The sequence below is a fragment of the Aptenodytes patagonicus genome, chromosome 1 (assembly GCF_965638725.1).
Source record: "Aptenodytes patagonicus chromosome 1, bAptPat1.pri.cur, whole genome shotgun sequence".
Taxonomy (NCBI): domain Eukaryota; kingdom Metazoa; phylum Chordata; class Aves; order Sphenisciformes; family Spheniscidae; genus Aptenodytes; species Aptenodytes patagonicus.
Genome location: NC_134949.1, coordinates 1,456,123 through 1,478,861, shown reverse-complemented (window position 1 = coordinate 1,478,861; position 22,739 = coordinate 1,456,123). Strand labels below are relative to the sequence as shown.

The 22,739-nt window shown below is 42.8% G+C and overlaps 1 protein-coding gene across 2 annotated transcripts in view; it reads left to right on the top strand.

Moving 5' to 3' along the window:
- The first annotated feature begins 8,436 nt into the window (after positions 1-8,436).
- LRGUK (leucine rich repeats and guanylate kinase domain containing) overlaps positions 8,437-22,739 on the top strand; it is a 55,911-nt gene continuing 41,608 nt past the window's right edge. For both annotated transcript variants that reach the window (XM_076346334.1, XM_076346241.1), the window contains exons 1-8: positions 8,437-8,686; positions 9,836-9,943; positions 10,600-10,681; positions 11,743-11,843; positions 12,602-12,683; positions 15,990-16,114; positions 19,563-19,706; positions 21,941-22,021. In XM_076346334.1, the coding sequence (XP_076202449.1) occupies positions 8,477-8,686; positions 9,836-9,943; positions 10,600-10,681; positions 11,743-11,843; positions 12,602-12,683; positions 15,990-16,114; positions 19,563-19,706; positions 21,941-22,021 (933 nt within the window). In that variant the 5' untranslated portion in view covers positions 8,437-8,476. The remainder of the gene's footprint in view (positions 8,687-9,835; positions 9,944-10,599; positions 10,682-11,742; positions 11,844-12,601; positions 12,684-15,989; positions 16,115-19,562; positions 19,707-21,940; positions 22,022-22,739) is intronic.

The window sequence follows — 22,739 nt, the reverse complement described above, 5'->3', positions numbered from 1 at the left end:
CTCGGTGCCGGGGAAGATTATGGAGCGGTTCATCTTGAGGGCGCTCACAAGGCATGAGCGGGACAACCAGGGGATCAGGCCCAGCCAGCACGGATTCATGACAGGCAGGTCCTGCTTGACCAACCTGATCTCCTTCTATGACCAGGTGACCCGCCTAGTGGATGAGGGAAAGGCTGTGGATGTGGTCTACCTGGACTTCAGCAAGGCCTTTGACACTGTCTCCCACAGCATTCTCCTAGAGAAGCTGGCGGCTCACGGCTTAGACAGGTGGACTCTGCGCTGGGTCAAAAACTGGCTGGACGGCCGGGCCCAGAGAGTTGTGGTGAATGGAGTTCAATCCAGTTGGCGGCCGGTCACGAGCGGTGTTCCCCAGGGCTCAGTACTGGGGCCGGTCTTGTTTAATATCTTTATTGATGATCGGGATGAGGGCATTGAGTGCACCCTCAGTAAGTTTGCAGACGACACCAAACTGGGCGGGAGTGTTGATCTGCTCGAGGGTAGGAAGGCTCTGCAGAGGGACCTGGACAGGCTGGATCGATGGGCCGAGGCCAACTGTATGAGGTTCAACAAGGCCAAGTGCCGGGTCCTGCACTTGGGCCACAACAACCCCATGCAGCGCTACAGGCTTGGGGAAGAGGGGCTGGAAAGCTGCCCAGCAGAGAAGGACCTGGGGGTGCTGGTCGACAGCCGGCTGAACATGAGCCGGCAGTGTGCCCAGGCGGCCAAGAAGGCCAATGGCATCCTGGCCTGTATCAGAAATAGTGTGGCCAGCAGGAGTAGGGAAGTGATCGTGCCCCTGTACTCGGCACTGGTGAGGCCGCACCTCGAATACTGTGTTCAGTTTTGGGCCCCTCACTACAAGAAGGACATTGAGGTGCTGGAGCGTGTCCAGAGAAGGGCAACGAGGCTGGTGAGGGGTCTGGAGAACAAGTCTTCTGAGGAGCGGCTGAGGGAACTGGGGTTGTTTAGCCTGGAGAAAAGGAGGCTGAGGGGAGACCTCATCACGCTCTACAACTACCTGAAAGGAGGTTGTAGCGAGGTGGGAGTTGGTCTTTTCTCCGAAGTAACAAGTGATAGGACGAGAGGAAATGGCCTCAAGTTGCGGCAGGGGAGGTTTAGATTGGATGTAAGGAAAAATTTCTTTACTGAAAGAGTGGTGAAACATTGGAACAGGCTGCCCAGGGAAGTGGTTGAGTCCCCATCCCTGGAAGTATTTAAAAGACGTGTAGATGAGGCGCTTAAGGACATGGTTTAGTGGGCATGGTGGTGTTGGGTTGACGGTTGGACTCGATGATCTTAGAGGTCTTTTCCAACCTCAATGATTCTATGATTCTATGATTCTACGTGTTTTACACCTTGCTTCTCTTCCTACTCAGGAGCACCAAGGCAACATTTCGGGTCTCCCCTTCCCCCCTACATCCAGCTGGGTCTTTTTATTGCTTGGTGCTTCTTGGTGAATCACCGAGTGAATTTGCATGGGGCTTCTGCAAGTGCAAAGAGCTATCAGAGTGCTAGGGCTGCCTATAAATCTGCTTTGTGGCATGTGTGGCATGTATTTGGGAGCTGATTGTTTTTATAATTGAATAGTAAATCAATGTATTTAAGGCCAGCGTTTGCCATTAACACTTCTGAGTATGAAATACTCCCTCTGTCAATAGTGGAAAGGTTTTATTAGGATAATAACTGCTGATTTAGAGCTTCAGTTCTGGTTTTGGGGTTTTTTTAGTGCTCAGCTCACTGTTTGTTGTTCCAGAACCAGGAGAATTTGGGGAATGTTTCACACCACAACCAAGCACCGTTCGAAATGCAACATGAGATTGAATGTCTGGGGGAACATCTCTCACCCTCTGTGCCACATCAGCCCCTTCAGCAATGAGGGAACAGCAGATTAACGCGTTTTCCTTCATTAGCACAGCTGGAGTCACTTCTCACCTGCCTGAACTACTCCATCCCCTTCTTTGAGTTTTCAGCTTGAGAAGCTGAGTGCAGTGAGGGCTCTTTGAGACACATTTTGGGGGCTGAATCTACTTCAAACCACTGATCTTCACTGGGCCAGGTTGGCCATGATGTGGGTTGCCCTTTCTCTTACCCCCCTGGCTACCAGACAGCCATTCTCTTTCCCCTGATCGAACATTGGCCTAGAAGATTTCTCTCTCCTTGATGCATCCAGTAATCCCCCTTCCCACATGAAGAGCAGGAATGTGTCAGATGAGGCTGTGGATAACTGAGCCCACATACTGAGCTGCTGCTCATTAATCACTCAGAAGAGAAGCCCAGGCATTTAGGAGAACTGTAAAAGTCCCTCATCTGCATGATTAGCTCTTTCCCAGCTGATTACAGAAGAAGGACACTCTTTGAACAGCTCCTGTGTTTTTAGTGATTCCTTAAACGTGAGTACATTACCCCAAAAGCTCTGGGCAACCAGAGACAACCCCTTGTGCCATCCGCCCTCCTCCCTTTAGTGGATTAAGAGAGTCCGCGTTACCGAATGCAGAGAGGTTGGATGGGAGGACACAAAGACATCCACGGGCACGCAGCCACCGACTCCCATGGCGGGGTGACCCCTGCCATGTGGAGGACATGGAGGAGGGAAAGGTTGAGTAAGAGTCATCTGGGCACAGAGATAACAACATGGGACTGGAGGGGACGCCTTGCAGATGGTTGGTCAAATATGGAGACAGATGGTGACATGGGACCTGACAGATCTTCTGTAGCAACTTAGGCAGATGCTTCCTCCCCTCCATAGATCCAGTGGCCACAACGAGGCAGTCAGTACAATGTCCCATTGTGGCCAGAGTGGCTACTTAGGTGAGTAAGGGCTCCTGCTGCTACGACAAACGTTGCTGTGTTATGATGTGAAGCCCCACACCCTGCAGACCTGCGTGTTTGGAGACAGCCATTGGGAGTCCATGAAATCGTGGTGGCTTTTCGGTCACATTCCTCCCCCAAGCCATCTGTGCCTGCTCATCCCAACAGAATGGTTCCTTGTGCAGCCGTGCTGCAAATTTGCCTTCCCAAATTTTGACTAAAAGTGACGTAGTGAGCCGGGAGAGCTGGTTGCAAACAGATGCAGAGGAGCAAGGCAGGCTGGTACAAAGATCCTCAAACAGGACAGGCACCAAAGGAGTCAGACAGCTTGTAGATGAGCTGCATAAAGATGCAAGCACAGCCCTTTCCCTGGAGGCTGAGACCACCACATGCTCCAGCACACACCACCACCCCCTCAATGACACATACGCAATGAGATGAAGAGCATGGCCTGGCATGTGCTTGCCCTGCGGGTGGTGAAGGCTGCCTGCACGGCACACGGGCTCAAGTTGGATCTAACGCCTGCTGACGTGTTAATAAAGAGCAGCTCACGGGTGGTGTTTGAAGATTATTTACATATACATAATCACTGCTAAATCCACCCCCACCGTGCTCGCCTGACAACTTCAAAGGCACTGGCGCAAAACCAAACCCCACAACTTAGTGCAGCGCCCCTCAGATTTGACCCTTCTCCATGGAGGCATCAGGTGGCTGCCAGCGAATGGCTCTCCGACGTTCCTGTCCAGCCTCGCTTTCCAGGAGCGGCCAGATGGGCACAATAATGAAGCAAACCAGGGGGGCAGGGCAACATTTTGGGGGGTGGGAACACCAAACCCTGCCAGGAAATGGTACCCACCCAGGACCACGGAGAAGCTGGAACTAAAATGTGATGGCAGCTGCTGGGGCCACAGAGGGATGAAGAGGAGGCAGAGGGAAGTGCACAAATCCTTGGCAAGGCATAAAAATGGAAGTGGCTCCCAGAGGAAGATGGACAGGCAGCATTCGACCCTTTGGGATGGCCATGCTTAGTTTTCAGCGAGCAATTTGCACTATGTGATTTATGGAGGAAAAAAAAGCTCAATTTTTCATCCTTTCTGCTAAAGTAGGAGAACATGTCCTGGGTGATCCCCTGGCTGGATGTGCTGTGCTGGACCAGGGATGTGGCACTGGAAGGAGGAGGTCTGGGGTGACATTTCCCACCACCCCAACTATTTTCTGCACCCACCAAAATTACCATTACCACCTAGGCATTTTGTTTCCCCAAGTCTGCTTCTTTTTTTAATGGCCCCATTCAGGAACAATCTGTCTCCAGCCCAAAATACATAAGGCTAATTTCACTCCAGTTGCCATCCCCCATGGGGAGGGGTCTTAAAGGAGCCGTTTCATCCCGGAGCACATGAGCAGGCAGCCGGTCCCTGCACTGCCAAGCCAAACAGATGGGGTGGGGGGAGACAGGGAGGGAGGACAAGTGTGTTTCTGAGGTTTTAATAATGCCTTCTCCTGTCTGAATCATCACAAATCCCAGTGGAAGGGCAGGCATTTTCCAGATGGTAGGAAATAAACTCTGGGACACTTCCACCATGAGAACTCATTAGCCCTGCTGGCTCTGCTCCAAGCTCAATGGCAGTCCATGTAAACTGTATTTGGACCTGCCCTTTTTCTATCATCTGTTCCCATGAAATCTCCAGCCCATCTTACATGGACAAGCTGCCCAGCTAGCTATTAATTTGATTACGTGTGGCCTTTGCCTCTTGGAGAGCTTAGAGCTCAGGCAAGTATCTTCCCGTAAACCTATTGCACGCTAATCCAAGCATCTCAGCTGCCTTCACGCCACCCATCTGCTCGCCACTCAGTTGATGCTAACCTGCCCACACGGAATCTGGGGAACAGTGAGGTATTTGGCTGGCTTCCAGGTTGCAAAGGCAGAGCACTGGACAAAAACAAAAAAGGCATATATGTATATGCAAGCAAAGGGATTTAAGCCCAGCCAAAGCCAGAAGTTACTACTGTGCTTTGCACGGGCTGCAGTGGTGTTCTCTGTCCTACCACACACCCCGCGCACCCCACAAACTGAGGGGGGGGATTCTGCCAGGCAGTATCTGCACTTGGTGGCTGTCACTGCCACCCACCGCAAACGACGGAGCCTCCAGAGCAATCGCGAGGCTCCGAGCCATCCCCTTCTGTCCCGAGTCTCCAACAGCCACCAGATGAGTGACAGGAAAGCCACATGAGCAGTACCAGGTCCTGGTAGGGCTCTGCTGCTGTAGGTGTTTCTGGCTGCAGTAGCAACCTGGCTCGGTAGGCAGGGTGCTCCTCCTTGTGTGGTTGCAGGATGTCAGACTCAGCCAAAGTTGTGATCTAGAATAAAAGGTTCTCTGCAGGTTTTTTTTTTCTCTCTAAAACCTCATAGCCGTTCCACAGCACAAAGCTTGCCCAGATTGCAGATAGCTTGAAGCCCTTTAACAGTCCTTTGAACAAGCCCCAGCTAAAGATAGATGTTTCCGCAACTCAGTTGGGTAAAAGGTGTACCACCTCCTATGGGGTGACCCAAGTGCCCTCTGTTTTAAAATGTGGGAGGCACAGTAAGAAAACCCCCGTGCCGGTTGAAAGAGACAGCAGGACTGTCCTGTCTCATTGCAGCAGTGTTTTACACACAGGAAGCTGTTTCGAAGAGGTCTGTGCGGTGTAAGGTGCCACGAAGCAGCCGGTGTTTTAGGTTTGCAGTGAGCACTGGGGATGTTCGTATGGGCTCAGCATTTGCTCTCTGTGTTTCAGCCCACCTGGCTGATGGTGCTTCTGTGCTTGTTGCACGTGGATGGCAGCGGGCAGCCAGAGCAGACTGACTGGTCAGGTGGGGTTCAGCCCTCCTGTGCCATTTGCAGCCCAACGTGTGACTTGACACTGCAGGTGTGTGGTGGGGACAGGCAGCAGTCGTTTCACCCACACACTGTGGCGTTGGGCTACCAGGAGGGCACGTGGTGGCTGAAAGCCATGTCCTGTGGTCACAGGGAGTCCCAGCACAGGAAGGAAGCAGGCGCTGATAACCCTGCAGTCAGGGAGTGCAGGGTTCACATCAAAAAGTTACTTTCCCTGTTTGCAGAATCATAGAATCATAGAATCATTGAGGTTGGAAAAGACCTCTAAGATCATCAAGTCCAACTGTCAACCCAACACCACCATGCCCACTAAACCATGTCCCTCAGCGCCTCATCTACACGTCTTTTAAATACCTCCAGGGATGGGGACTCAACCACTTCCCTGGGCAGCCTGTTCCAATGTTTCACCACTCTTTCAGTAAAGACATTTTTCCTCACATCCAATCTAAACCTCCCCTGGCGCAACTTGAGGCCATTTCCTCTTGTCCTATCAGAAGGCGAAATCTGCAGATGTAGACTATGAAATGGTGTGGTTTTGACAAAGATAATATCCTAGATACCATGAAAGCTTGAAACAGCTACAGCAGCCATGTAGGGAGGAAGTACTGCTGTCCTCAAGCAGCTCCTACTTCGCTTTGTAGCTCTGATGATTCAGAAATTGTTCTCCTAGATCACAACAAATCCAAAAGCCTCCGAAAACATACTCCCAGATAGGATCCCTCCTTCTCTTTCAGGATTTTCCATCTTTTCCCAAGCTCTCCAGCCATTGCCTTTGCTGCCCATTCCTGAATGCGGTCCTAGACGTGCATCATCTGGAGAAGAGCCTTCGCAGAGCAGCCTCTGTGCCCAGAGGGCTGTGGGAGGAGGCACGGGGTGCTTAGTGGAAAAGGAGTAAATCTCATTAAGGATTTTAACATTTATGGCCAGCAAGATAATGAAGGAAGGTAATTTGGGGTAGCTTTATTGCAGTTATCATAATGTTTCCCTGAAGCACAAAGATAAAAATCAGTGGATAATGTCCATAAGGAGTTTTTATATCTTCCTCTATTTTTTATTAAGCAATAGCCATTGCAGTCAAAGACGGGTGTCATTTTACAAACACAGAGAAGGCAATTATGTGATGTTGAAACCCAGAATTACAAGACTCTCAAGGCTCACCTGGCTGTCATGACCCATGTTGGAGACACATTGCAGTTGACAGGAATCCCTTGTCCCTAACATGAAATTGTTTTACCATGAGGAGCAGTGCTCTCCCCATGTTTATCTCACAGGGACCTGTATTTGGAGACATCCAGGCAGATCTTCTCTTCCTCCCCTCCTTTATTTTCTGGCTTTACTTTCTCATTTTACCCTGTTCTGCAACATAAGAAGGCGGCTAGATGATGGACCAGGAATGGGGGAACCCTAAAATGAGGCCTAAATTGAAAACAAAGAACTTTTCTTCTTTTTTTTCTGCACTAATGAACTTGTGGAACTCACTGCCACAGGGCATGACTGGAGCCAAGCGGTTCCTGTGCACAACTCAACTTATCACGAAACATGCTTGCGTAAAACTCTTTAGCGTCTTTGCTTAAGACATATTAAGAGTGGCTTGGTATCTGTAAGATTTTTTTTTGTGGCCCAAAGCTTGTTGTTTGCTATGATCAGGGATTTTTATTTCTTCTTCCGAAACATGGTGTGACGAGCTTTCCATTTCCTCAAAAAGGAATGCTAACAAATCAGTAATTTTTAACATGGTGCAGCAGTGATTTGCAGGGCTAAACAAAACCGTCACCCCAGAAAGTTCGCAGCACCGGTGCCCGCTCTAGCAGCTGTCACCCATGGGCGCACTGTGCGCCAAGATGGGTCCACACACTGCCCAAACCCAGATTGACCACAGAAGCCAGTCAGGCTGTGGTGATAAAAAAACAAGACACCAAGCAAAGATATTTCAAAAGCTGTCATTTTACTTCCCCCTGCTGTGACAACCTGATCGCTCATTATTTCCCAAATGTTTCCAGCAAAACTATATAGATTTTTTCCCACCTGTTCTGAAATTGTAATTTTTTCTTAAGGAAGCACATTACTTCACCATTTCAAACAGCCCCAGACCCTCACCCCAGCAGATGGCTGAGACCTCCAATATCAATTGTCAATGTCACCAGTCCTCCCAGACAAAAACTAGGACAACCCAGACTGGCCTATGGCTAAAACAGCTGACTGGAAGTCAGGGCCGCAGACTCTCTGCAGGGCCCTTGTTCTTGTTACGGTGCCGCTGAGCAAAGCCGCCATCTTGCACAGAGCCCATTTTGGCCTGGGGCTTTGTGGCTGGATAACGGTGCCCTGAAGATTATTTGTCTGACAGTATTGAGTTTGTGTTCAGATCTGGAACACACAAATGGAGGCAAAGCCCTGCTGCGGAAGAGTGGGGAAGAAGAGAAAGGGTGATGGGCGTGGCCATCAGCCATACAAGCATCTCTGCCAGCCGGGTGGCACCGCCTGAGGAGACCGCCTGTGAGGCGGACTACAACTCCCAAAATGCTCTGCGGCCCGCCCGCCCCTACGAGCGAGCCCCGCGCAGGGAACTACAACTCCCATCCTGCACCGCTCCACCCGCCGCTTTCCTATTGGCTGGCTGTCGGGCTGGCGCGAATCCCCTTCCCCGCAGGGGCAGTGGCGCTTCTCCCGTCTCCACGACAACAGGAGAGCAAACAAGATGGCGGCGGCCTGTTCGGAGGGGTGACGGGGTGGTGCTCGAGTGCGAAGCACCGATAGCGCAGCTCCCTCCGTGTCCTCGCTTCTTATTACAGGTCATGGCGGGGGGCGAGGAGAAGGGGGGAGAGGGCGGCCTCGGTGAGCTGCTTCCCCCTTCTTATAGGCCCCTGCAACACCTCTCCCACGGGATCCCTGGGAATCTGCCCCAGGACGGGCCCAGCCTACGGCAGCCACAGCTCAGCCTGCCTCACCAAGAGGACAAGCAGGAGGAGGATGACAAAGAGGAAGAGGAGTCACAGCGCACAGAGGTTCAGCTCAGTGCCCCCCAGCTATCTGGGGAGGGGTGTGCTTGTGAAGGAAGAGCCCTTTCCCTCCTTATCGCTCAGTGTAGTTGGGGGGGAAAGAAGGGGGAGTCGATGGGGGCACCAGGTAGTGATTTCTCATTTCCCCAAAGACAGGAAAGGCTGGTTTGGTCTGTTTCCCTTCACCTCTCATTTCTGCCTTTTTTTAGGGTCCCTTCCATCCCTGTGGCGTCCAGGATAGTTCTGGAGTGCCCCTTTTGCTCCTTGCTATATAAAGACTAAGGATAAGCTGGCATATGGATGGCCAAATTAAACCCCTTTCTGTTTATATGCCCAGCCCTGAGATTCAATAAGCCCCTGGACCCAAGTGAATTTTTTCTCCCTGCTCTGCTGGGCTCTGAAGCGTCCACTGCCACAGCATTATCCCCTCATACTTTTACCTAATGGAAATGCATCTGTAGTCTCCATTGCTATAACATGTAGGTGCTATAATTTAGATGGTTACCATTTGAAACATTATTTATCTTCGTCCCTAGATTAGCAGTTGTTGTGTGACTTCTCCAAGCTCATAGGAATTTCACAAGCCATTGGCTTATTTTCTCATTAAACTTATGCAGTGGTTCATTAGTGCCATCTGTCAAGTACCCTCTTTGGCAAGGATTGTTCTCTGAAGAGTAGCGCTAGCTGCTCATGCTGAACAAATTTAAAGGGCCTCCAATAATGTGCATATTGGGGTACAACACTGGGGTTATGTTAGTGCTGATTTGCTGAGATGTTAACATCCATAATCAATGTGAGTTTCATGGCTCAACATCTCTGGAAACAGGTCCCATTTAGAGCTGTGCATTTAAACCATAAAGTAAAAAAAAATCCCAACAAAAAATTGTTGAACCTTTTTCAATGTATAGAGCTAGTACGTGATATGTTTCTGTTTATGTGTTTTGAGGGCTATATTCATCATTTTTCCTAATGTGCAGTGCCTTAGTGGGGCGATGGAGCACTGAAAGCAGCATTTGATTGAGGACTTTTATTAAACACTGTTCCCGGCTGCATCCGAAGCAGCCCCCAGATTCTACAGAGTGTGGAATTTCATTTCATAAGTCTCCACTTAATCCATTCTTCTCCCTGCCCCCCCCCCTTTCTGGTATTTTGTAGGGTCAGTGTGATGGAGTGTTGGATGAAGACACTGTGGCTGAGGGTCTCCACAAGCTGGGGCGCTCAGCCCCTGGTATCGAATACGTTTATCTTAATCTGTCGCTTTCAGTAAGTAGAAGCAAAGAACGTCATTGTAAAGTGCTTCTCTGCTCAAAGGTTTCCTCTTTTTAACAGCAAATAGTTGGTCTAGTAAAAAAAATTTCAAGAGGCAGATTTTTGTCTCTACCTGTCAATGCTGTTTCGTGTACACGGGACTTTTGACAAGACACATGGCTCCTGCTGACAACTGCCATATCGGCATTGTTTTGTTCACTTAGTAGCAACAGGAGTAACATTTTGCCTTACCCAGTCTTTGGGTGTGAAAATGTATCTTCCTGCTTCAGCCAGCTGGAGAAAAAATAGAGGAACGTGCTAAACGTGAGAATGCTGCATTCATTGTCCCTTTAGAAAGTTAAAATAGTTGTGTCTTTTTAAAGATTACTTGCTGCCGCTCCCTTTTCTATGCAGCCTTGTTTTTCTGGCATTTTTCCTAGCTACAGCTATCTCTCCTGGTTGTGTTTTAAAGTCGTCTTTTGACATTTTCTCCATTCGTGGCTGGTCTGCAGGTCTAACATCACTTTCTGTATATGTCATCCTGCTCTGACACATCCAGCTGGAGGGACCTTGGGGCACCTCTTCAATGTCTCCTGCTACTGTGTATCTCTTGGGAGAGCGGGTGAGGTTATACAGCTAGTTATTAAAGTCTCTTTGCTTTTTTTTTCCAGGGTCGTGAGTTAAGTGACATTAACATTCTCTCCAGATACGTTCACCTACAAAAGCTGGAACTTTCATATAATAAAATTAATGGTATGTAGTAAATACACTAGTAAATTCTTGGGTTGTGAAATCATTTAAGATGAGAAATGCACTGTACCATGTAGCTTTAATATCACAAAGCCTGGTCTACATTTTAATGGCGTAACTACTCCAGCTCTACAGGCTGAGGCAATGGCTAGATCTTCTTGAGAATGATGTATGGACCGTTCAGACAGCTGTACCAGCATATGCTTATCAGTGGGAACATGGAGATTATTGTCCAGTTTATTATCCAAATACGGAAAAGCAAGCAAGCATGTCAATACAAGATTAAGGTTGAGATTTTACATGTGCAGATGTCATAATATTTAAAGTTATGTCTGGTACAGTTTTGCCAGCCTTGGGCTTTCCTTTGTCAAGGTTTCCCATTGGTGACAAAATGTAAAAAATTATATCCTGGATTTAGAAGGTAACAAATGGACACTGGGATACACTCCATCATCTTCTACTCCTTCCCTCTCCCTTGTACTCCCCAACTCATTTTTTAATTTAACAGCAAAAGGAATAAGCTGTGATGGCAGCCTGTTGCATTATTTCTTTCAAGTTCATTTCACTTGAGGTGCTGGAGTCCAATAATAGCAGCACTTTTGTAAGGCAGCACTTCTTTGTGCTCATTTTACTAACAGTTTGTCTGTGAAGGCTAGGTCTGAACAGAGCAGGGACTTTTCCATAGCAACTAGTCATTTAGTCTTCAGTAGTGGACTAAATACTTTTCTCCACTAATTAATAACTTAGGACAGAGGTAGTCTCTCTGTCATTCTAGAGGTAGCTAGAATATCAAACTATATTCTGGCTTATAGACAAATCAGTTGACATAATGGAAATTTAATGTAGAACTTGAATATTTATTCCTCGTGGTTTAGAACCATATTTTTTTCTAGTAGAGGGTGTTAATATATCTGATTTCTGCATTTCAAACATTGCTTTCTGAATGTGTAACTACAAATTGATTCTTGATTGCTATAGGACATAATTATCACATTTTGACATGATGATCTCTGCATTTACCTATGCATTCATGTACAGGATTTGACATTTTGTTTTGTTACTAGATCTTTCTTGTATCAGTCACATGCCTCACTTACTAGAACTGAATGCTTCCAACAATGAATTGACTACATATTTCATTTTTAAACCACCTAAAAATCTCAAGGTAAGTTGCAAAAAATGCATTTTATAGGTTTAAATTCAAAATGGTTTTCTAAATCTAATTTAGACATTGTATTTGGACATGTGCAAAAGCGAATTTTTATGCCCGCCTTATTCTTCTTTCTTACCTCATTTGACATTTTAATAGCTTTTCCAAATGTTTGGGTATTTTACACTGCATGTTTCAGTCTTTAATTTTCTTTCACACTCTGAACCCTGGCGTGCCATGGGAAGGTGTATTGTACAGCTAACTGTTCTAGCCAGAGGTAGACATAGCCAGAATTTTTTCCTTGTTTGTCGAATTCATCAGACCTTTAGTGGGATCAGTTCCTGCCTTTCAAATTGACTGGTGTCAGTCGTTATTGTGAAACACGTACTTAAAGTGTAACTGTGTGCTAGTCTTCCCTTTGCTGTTGTTTTCTTGTTGCCCACTTTGGGTTATAAAAAGCAGGAGATTGTTTTGAAATACGTCCTTTATGTATTTCTCTGTCTTCTTTGTTAGTTTTTTTAATATGTATGCATAATTACAGGACCATTAATGATAATGTTGGAAGAACGTGTAGTTTTGGAATTTCCCAAAATGTGAATTCTATGTGTCATAAGAAAGACCCTTTTTGTTTATGTCCCAATATTAATATTAATTATCTTCTTATTTCTTCCACACCCTTGATCGCAAGTTTAATGTAACAGCCGTTTAGTTTCACAAGACAGCTGTAAGTGCTGAAGAAAAAAAAGTAACTTTCTGTCTCCTTTTTTCTTTAGGAAGTAGATTTTTCACACAATCAAATACCTAAAATGCAAGATTTGTCAGCATACCAGTCACTTACTAAACTCTTGCTGGATTGTATCCTTTATGGAAACTTGAATGGGAGAAAAGTTGCTTGGTTGCTTTCTGAACAGCTGCTTGCTTCAAACAGATACCTGTTTTCTTTGTATTTTTCCTTCACGTCAGTTTTGTCTTTAGAAGCAAGATTAAACACTGTAATTCTGGTGGTGAAACTGATCTTAATTTACTTAAGCATGCCTGGTGTTAAAGGTGTTTGTGTATACATGTAAGGTATTAGCCTGCTAGAGGAACACAAAAAAACCTCCACTTTGCATCATGTAAAACCAAAAAACTGACATGTCACACTGTCTTTGCATGGCAGAGGTAACAAATAATCCCAGTATTTTTATATAAGAAAGGTTAATAGGAAATCAGCTTGGAACACTAAGCTCCCTTAATTGAAAAAGTTGCATGTTGTTTAATCTCAGACATAGCTAATTACTCAGGGACTGTAGAGGCTTTGTGGAGGACAAGGCTGTTTAATGACAACGAAGAGAATCTTTAAGTGAGAGAAAACTTCCTGGAGTGTGCTGAGGGAAGTACACAGAGCGAAGGTGTTCTGCTACACACCTTCCACGTTCTCACTGTGGTACCCAGTTTGTGGGATTAGAAACACTGTTCTGGCAGAAATCAGACAAACGTGAACCTGCAGATTAAGTTTCTTCATTGCTTACTTCTCCAAGGCTGTCCATAGCACTCTTAGTCTCCCTAAAGATTCTCTTAGCTTTTCTGAAAGGTCTTCTGGAGTTTCATGTTGACATGCTGCCTTACCTACAATTGCTTCCTGAGGGCTCATGAACCTTTCCTCTTTGCCTCATAAATTGCATCCTGATTTTCTGCTCTCTGAAAAGGAGAAGACAGCAGGCTGTTGCAGTTTTTTCTCTGTCTCTTGTCCTCAAAGTAGCCCATTACCAAACGATATTAATACAATGCCTTTTTCATGTAGGAGCAGATAAAGCATTTGCAGGGCATCCAGGTTTCGTTATTCACACGTTTCACAAGGTGTGCAGGTGACATGATTCTTGTCAGAAAATGGCATTGAGACACCATCCCTTTGCAATTCTAATTTTCCATCACAGAGCAAAAACCATACAGCAAAATGAAAAGGAAAAAAGATCAAGAGATTTGTATTGTGGATCTGAATCAGTAATTTTTCATTTGGTTTCAATGCAGCAGCGTGCCATCTTCAATTTCTTCATTTGTCAATGAAGATGCCATTGAAATGGGGATAAAAACTGTTTCATGCGTACAGTTGCAACAGGACCCTCTGAAATAGAAGAAAATGAGTGCAGAATTTAGAAGTGCAGAATTTAGAAGTGCAGAATTTAGAATAGCAAAATGGCACTGTTCCTAACCCATGTCAAGCACTCCTCGACGAAGACATGGCAGACAAAACAAGCTGTTCTTTGTAATCGTAAATGAAAATACTATATTAAATGTCATACAGTAGCAGAAATGTTTGGCATGCATTTCTTGTTGACAGTAACTATTTCTTACCATATTTAAGTGAATTATGATGCAAATGGTAAGGTCATTGTAACTTTCTTCTGACAGGTGCAGACACAAGCACACCTGACAGGATCATAAGTGAGTTTTCGAGGAGGAAACTGCCCAAACCAGAAAGGGAGACAGCTTGGGCAATAATATCTGACAAAGCATTATAGCGAGTCATTAAAAGACTAAAACTGATCATATTAGTTTTTAGTGCTGAGCAATTTGCTGCCTCATATTGATGCTTATGGCTTAAACAATATCTTTTCCTTGCCAAAACTTTTCCTCCTCAGCTGAAAGAGAAGCAGTCCCATTTTGCATGCAAATCAATGAATATCTGTCAAATATCAGTGCCTGTGGATGGTTTTGGTTTCTTTTCTAAATAACAAAGACAGCCTAGTGTGAGGTCCTATGAAAAGATAAATCTGTGCTTACCAGCTCATTTCTCCTCCTCTCCTTCCCCGTCTAGGCCTGTGAGTGTAGAACTTAGGTAGCGTACAATTAAGTCCTTAGCTAGGAATGCAGTTAGGAAAAAACAGAGTTAGGTCACAGATATTAAAGAGTATTCTGCTGGCCCTGGCTAAGCTTACATTTTGTTTGGTTACAATATCATTCAGACTGAGAGAAAAAAAGTCCTGATAATTGGTCTGCTGCCTGGTAAGACTAGAAATGTGAATGAAAATTCACTTGCCCCTCTTTGCAGGCAGAGTTCATTCTCTCAAGTCAATGAAAAATGTTTTATTCTGTGATTGCCTAAAGGCATTTCTCTGTGTCCTGCATGTTCTGGCTATTTTTTTCAGTTACATTTCTTGGTTTTTTATGTAACTAGTTCCAGCTTGGACACTTACAATACAAGTGCAATTCTTCTTGCCTAACCAAACAATTAGATGCCTGGATCAGAGTTACCTGATTTCGGTACAGTGGAGAGATACAGAGTCAGGTACCTCTGCAGTTCATCCCATTGTAAGAGAGCAATCTGAGATAGCTTGTTGTCAAAGGAAACATGCTTTGTTTAAGGAATCTGGGTAGTTATGTTAATGCTGAAGTTTGCTGAGAGGAATCCTAACTACTTTTACTGCTGGTTTTGAGATTAATGTTAATTTAAAATACACTTTCCCCTTTCAGTACAGATGGCCAGTATAGAACAGGTATAAATTAGTGAAATAGCCCCATATAGTACTATCGCCTGTTATTACTTGGATAATTTGTGTATAAAGATTGAAGGTCAAGGTCAGTTTGGAGCCATGTTAAGTACTCCGTAGACATAAAAAGATCGTGCCTTCCTCTGATGACTCAGCCACGTGCCTGTATTCTACAGCTGACCTCACATGACTGGTGCCCAGTTAAAGTCAAAGGCATAAAGACCCCTATGTTTTAGCCTGTGCATATGCATCTGATGAGAAGACCAGAGATTTACAGCATAGTTTTGCAAGATGCTGGCAAAGTAGTTCCTTCCCCACACTCCTGTTCCCCCATTTCCACTACTTTCTTGATTTGCCATTAGCCCAGTTATGCCAGCTTGAAGGGCTGCACTGTAAACCAGGTCACAGAAATTATCTGAGTTAAAAGCTCCTCCAAAAAGGAGAGGATGTTTCTAGCTGGATCAGTGTCGCTTATCCTGCAGCCCCGCAAAAAGCTATGTCAAACAAGGAGGCAGTAAGCTTCAGAAAGGGGTGGGTGTGAGCAGCCAGGATTTTAAACTACTTAGCATGAAGCATTTGATGTCCAGCTCCCCTTACCATAAAATTCAGCTCCCTTGGCTAATTTAGCTACTGATTATTGCTAAGGTTTTGTGTTCAGTTATTTTCCTTAAGTGCAAAAACCTCTGTGTAGTTAATAACATAGAGGAGATAAGAGGACTGGAGAAGTGTCACAGTCTGACTCATCTTAGTTTGTCACACAACAGACTCATTGCAATCAGTGGCCTTGAGAATTTACCTATCAGAATACTCAATCTGGTAAGAAAGACGTAATTCTAGTTGTTTGCCTGTCTATCTTTTATCAATATATCAATGCCTTAATAAATGTGAAGGTAATTACATAACAAATTTTCAGAGATATGTATAATCCTGGACACATTTTTTTATTAATACAGGATCATAGAATGATATAGGTTAAAAAGGAGCTGTGAAGGTCATCTGATCCAGCTTCCTGCTCAAAGCAGAGCCATCTTCAGTGGAGGTTGCTCAGGGCCTGTCCAGCTGGGTTTTGAATTTCTCCAAAGATATTTTGCATTTGCTCTGCGTAGGTTTTGTTGTTACTTAGGTGATGTGCAAGAAGTTACTTACTGTGCAAGTCCCACAATACAAACAGTGAAGATTTTTTTTAAAAAGTACATTTCCTCATAAAGTTGTGTTCATGACAGCAGTGAGCTGAGACAGGAGAGGGAAAAACGAAGACTGAGAAGCCTGCATTCATTTTAGAAACCAAGTCAAGTTTAGTATGCAAATCTGATATGTTATTAAAGGATCTTTGTTTAATTTTTTTAAGGATCTTGTAATGAGATTGGAAGCTTTATATTGCCAGCTTTCCATCAAGATATCTAGGGTATATTTGTTTAAATACAACATTTCTAGGTTATATTTCTAGATGCTTTAGCGGGATTTATCTTATCTGGCTTCAGTTTTCTGCAGTGTAGACAACTACATGTGAGCTAGTTGTTCTCTGCTGCCTCAAAATTCAGTGGAGAGAAATGGACACTTAAAATACTTCATTGTTCTGATCCAGCTGCTGACACCTACATTAACACAAGATGCATCAGGCCTTGGAAGTGCCTGTTTCTCTCTGTTGGTTATGAAGATAGCCAAGGATAACTAGCCCAGATAGACACCTCTATCTGTCAATGCCTACGCTTGTTGGCATGCATCTTGCTCTTTTACAGGTCTTGGGAAGGCATTTATCTCAGTGTTCCTCAGTTCCATGTTTGTAAAGTGTCCTTAATAATACCAATGCTTTCTTCTAAATCATTTCGAGATACTTAATAGGTTAAGAGCCATCAATATAGAAGTTGTGCAGAAACACAAGCAAAAAGTATTTTTAATGCAATTCAGTTGGTATAAAATACAACAGGCTACTTCTTAATAGGTTTTAGTTTGTAATAATAATTTAAAAAATATTTAATGGGATTTTAAAAATGAGTACCAAAAAACTATACATATAAATATGCTCGTATTTGCTACATTAGTCTTAAGCACCTACATAAATATTTTAGGTAAAGCGAATGACTCCCTTATCAAGAATAGAAATATTCTTTTCCAATCCTTTTAAAATTTTAAAGATTTTTCTTCTGTTCTGTAATAATTGATATAGAAAAGAGTAACTAAGGTCTGTACCCATCAAGGCCTGATTGGCCCTTGTACTTATTACTGCTTTGATATTCAGGAAAGGTATTCACGTTTAAAAGTGGACAGTAGTATGTTTTGAATAATATATTCAAATAGTGTTCAGTAACGTATTTTTAATATACTTATATTTCAGATATATAATACCTTCAGTAGCTTCCAGTTACGGCCTTAGCGGCAATAAAACTGAATTTTGTCTCATTTTTAGTGGATAAGATTAACTCAGATTGTCATACTCCTATAGTTCATTTCAGAACTTTTAGACATGATTTTGCCAATCTAAGCTGACAGGAAGATCTTTTCTCTAAAGGCTTTCTTCGGGGAGAACTACAGTAAGTCGTTCAACCATTGTGTGCACTGATTTCCTCATCTGTTAAAAGGCCTAATAATAATTCTGTTAGTAATGATTATATGTGCTGTAAGATGTTTTGGAGGTTGTGTTAACAGCTAAACCTCATTAATATGAACATGTTCTTCAGTTTTGGTTCTTACATGCTGACATGATTATTTATACAACTGCTTGTCTTTTTTAATTAGCAAAGTAGACAGTTATGTGGAAATTATGTAAATAGACAGATTTAGCATAGCATTTTCTTTTACTAATTATAATAAAATGCAGTTCTTTTTTCATGGCAGCAGTGATCCCCTCTCTTCCCATTGATTCAGCTTTCTTTTCCTTTTTCCCTTGAGCTTTTTAGGTTGAAAGAGTAGTAAGGTCTGAAGTTTGAAAGAAAGGCTTCAAAAACTGTAAATACTGCCTAGCTATACCGAAAGGCCTTTATTCTGCTTATGTTTGCAAAAAATGAGAAGTGTAGCTCTAATGAACTGGACTCTTAGGAATTTTATGCTTCGCAAAAAAGGATCTCTACACAAATCCCTTTTGTTCATAGAATTTTATGTGCACCTCTTGCGTAGCATTTTGCAACTAGAGCTCTGAGCTGTATCGTATTAAACAGAGGTCTAACGAAGAACAGGAAGAGAAGAGGGAGCCTCCATGCTATTAATAACCTAATTAAACATTTAAAAGTCAGGAAAAATGTCAAGGACAGACAACTGGATTAACATTAGAGTCAGCTGGCTTATTTATTTCAATAGTTCCTAAATATTTATTAATAGAATATGAGGCTTCTAAGCTTTCAGCACAAGGTGATGCTGATGGAAAAATATAACTTGCAAGGTTATACAGAAAGAATCGTGCTGAGAGGCCATCTGGGTATGTGTGGCCACTGGGACAAAGATGAGTACAGAACCTAGCATGTTGTACCTATTTGGAGTTCATAGCAGAAACGAGTATATGATTTGTGAGGCCCTGAGAAATGAAGCCATCTGGTGTCCGGGGAGAAATGTAGGTCTTTTATCTTGTACCTTGTTTGGAAGGAATGTAAAACAATGGTAGTTGGTTATGAGTTCTCAAAAGCTTGGGTCATTTCTTGTGTTAGAGTCTAGATGAACTTATAGTAAGGTGGGTTTGTTGGGTTTTTTTAACATTTCTGTGCATGCTGTCACTGACAGTAGATAAAGTCTGCCTTCATTTAGTATGCATTCAGATGAACTTGTGTATCCTAGAGATATTTTTATAGACTGCCTGTAGTCCAAAGAAGACAGTACTGTATTGTTCTGCCATAATATTTTCATTATTTATTCTGTAATCATAAGTGTAAATTTAACCATGATTACAGAGGGAAATTCTATGTATTTATGTATATATATTCTATAATTTTATGTGCATATCTATTTTCTAAATTTTGAGTTGGATAGTGACAAGAGTATCTTTTAGCCAGTATCAGCTCTAAAAGAATGCTAGAGCTCTTTTTATTGCTGTTGTCTCTCACTGCTATTCAAGGTGATTTGAAGAAAAGTTAATCAGAAGATGGCTGATTCCTTTTTCCTTGAGCAGTATGGAAAGCTGTAATACGTCATCTGAAGATGAAGATGGGGCTAATGCATAAAAGGCCTATTTGTAATAGGATTCTCAATAATAAAATGAACTCTGTTCTTCCTCAGGAATGTTGTTTTCCATCTGTAGAACTGTATCAACAGTTTATATGTTTTCATTTCCTTTTAGAGCTCTAACCGGATTGAGAAGATAACTGGGTTGGACAGCTTGAAAACTCTACAGAAGCTGGACCTATCTAGCAATAAAATAACTAGTCTAGAAGGCTTGGAGGAACATGATCTACTAGACGTGATCAACCTAGAGGATAACCAGGTAGCATACTTAATATTGATCTCAGCTTTTTCTAAGAACGCATATTTTTTTTTTTTCTAAAATTCAATCCCTTTAAGGCTTAATCAAAAAAATCTTACAACACTGCAAGAAATGAATATTAGAAAAGATGACATTTTTTCCTTTGGTATTTTACTGCAATACTGTTTCACATGTTGCTTGATAGTGTACTCCTCAGGTCTTATTTAATATCTCTAGATGGGTTTATCTTCATGTAGGTATCACTTCTGTAGTATTTAGTGCTCACGTACATAAAGAACTAACAGTGCTCCCTTGGGTGGATAAGACAGGGATGAGTATGCAGCTTTTTCAGCTTGATTATTCTTGAGGATCTTTACTTACATCACAGCTTTTCAACTGCCAGGCCTCAGGAGGGTTTGCTAATATCTCTCAGCCCAATTTTATGACCACAGATTCTTCTGAGCTCTCAGCTGGAAACTTCCTGTAAGGCAGAACTGCATGTACTCTGTTATAAAGTGGCTTTTGTTATGCAGCAGAATTTTCACTGGAAGTACAATGATACAATCCAACTCATTTGTATTTGAATTTTGAAACTCAAGCCATATATACATAATACTTTTGATATTGAGCTTCCAGGGTCCTTAACTGAAAAGACCGTCAATTCATGAATCATTTTGACATCACAGACAGATCTGCATGTGAAAAAAAAAATCTAAGAAAATAAGAAATAAAAATATAAACCAGGAATTGAACATTTTCTGTCATTTTTCCCCACTTGCAACATAAATTTACAGGATTTAATTCAAGACACTATGAATTCTTTTTCTCACACTATGTTCAGGTTGACATTTAAAGGTACATCAATTGCACAAGACAGGAAACTAACTAATAGTGTGGTTGCTGTTAGCATTAATAACACCACTTCCATTGCCTCATATAGTTTCCACTGTTCTTTACGGCGCGCAAAAGCTATTAATTTTACCTCATCAAAATTTGCCTCTTTTAATGATGTTATTGAAACTGTTTAATGAGTCACCATTTTTTGAACATTTCCTTCTGAAGAATAATTTGAAGATAATTTAATTAATTAACACAGAAATATCTGAGTTACTTCAGCTCACTATCACCCAGAGTGATCCTAAATGCTTGATTTTTCAAAAATGGACACCACAGGTTTATCTGCAAACCATGTCTCTCATATACATGTTCAGTGATTTTCAAATGTTGACTGTTGGCATTCTATGATTTATTTAGGAAATCCACCCAAATGACATTTCACTCGGTCAAAACTGTTCCGCGGCTTGCTTCTTGTTATCTCAAAATGAATATTGGGTAGGCCATGGTTGAGGTTTGTTTTTAGACACTTTAAATAAGCTGAGTATAAGTTAGGGATAGAATCTGGTCTTCTAGGTTCAGTCTTTCAGCAGTGGAGGAAAAACAGGTATCCTTACAAGGCAATTCATCCCAGCCTACCGTGGATCAGATGACCTCTGGAACTGCCTCTCTCCACTGATTATAAAGTGAGGTTAAGCGACTGACTTGGGCTAACTTAACAGATGGCTAAAATGAGGCGATGTGAATTCCATTTGACCCATTTTGTTTTAATTGAGAGCCTTACAACTGTTCGCTCAGGGTCTAGCGTGAGTGCCTCTAGTGTGACTTTGCTTTGGGCACACAAACTTTGATTAATCCCACGTAACTTTTAATGCTTACCTGATGTGCCTGAGTGCAGCCAACCCAGGTTTCTTTTGTGGATAGATGAGACCTTAAGCGGAATGCATCACCCTCTGGACACAGACAGCCAAGGACAACTATGCTGATACTTTTCAGTCAAGTGCTGCAAGTTAGGTAGGATGAACTTGAGCTCCAGTGAAAAGAAACTCTTCTTAGAAGGAATTATTTTTTTGCTAGTCAACTGAAGTGCAAATATAACTGCAGAATTGCCTCACTTAAGCACATCAGCCACATAAAAGCTAAATGTGTTAGGGCTTGACATTTGAAAGAACTGGGAAAACGCAGGTGGTTTGAAATTGCTGTCTGTATTATACTGTTTCTCCAGCTAACATTGAAGTTGTCTGCCTTTTGTGACTAGAAGTGCCTTATTGAATGCAGTTAACATGTATACCCATTTTGTGAGTATAATGAATTTTTTTTATGTCCAGATTTTAAGAGCAGGGATTAAAGTACTTTTTTCCCCCATAGTTATCATGGATTCTGTTGCTGCTGATTTATGCTCTGTTTCTGTCACTAATTAGATTGCAGAGCTGCGTGAACTTGAATGTATTGAAGATCTGCCTCTCCTCAGAGTTTTAAATCTTTTAAAAAATCCTGTACAGGTAAGAAAGTACTAAAGAGGAAGCCAAAACTAAGAACCTAGAACTGCTGTTTTGGGTCACGCCAGAATCTATATAGCCACAGTTTCTATCTCTGAGAGTGGCCAGCTCATTTCAGGCAACGAGTACAAGAAATGATGAGTGATGGTTTCCCTGGCATGGTTACCCACCTTTGTCTGGGAACTTTGTCTGAACCAAAGCTGCATATGAATCATTGTGTTTCGTATGTAGTAAATCCATGAATTTTATTAATTCCATTTGTGAATCCATTTAAGTATTTGTACTCACAGTATGCCGTGATTTTTGTTTGGGAAAAGATCCCCTTTTTGTTTACTTTGAAGGTCTGTACTTGATTGTTCCTGGGAAAAGCTCAAAGGAACTTAATAGTACCCCTTTTAAAATCATGTGTCTCTGGAATCTGTATCTTCTTTTCTTCTTTAGGATTTACTCAGTTCTCATTTATGGCTCCTGTAATATTCCTCAATTAATGAATTAAACATCCATTTTATCAACAACGACATTTGCAAAATATCAGAAATTCTGACTTTGACTCTGCATTTGTAATTTGTCCTGAGTGATCAAAGACGATTCTATCCTGACTTTTGTGATTTCTAAATTATGATTGAATTTTACAGTGATTTCCATTGTCAGAGAGAAGAAAAATGTTAAGGGTTTAACTTCTCCCTTCTGAAATTGCCAGTTTTGTATTGGCTTTTGTGAG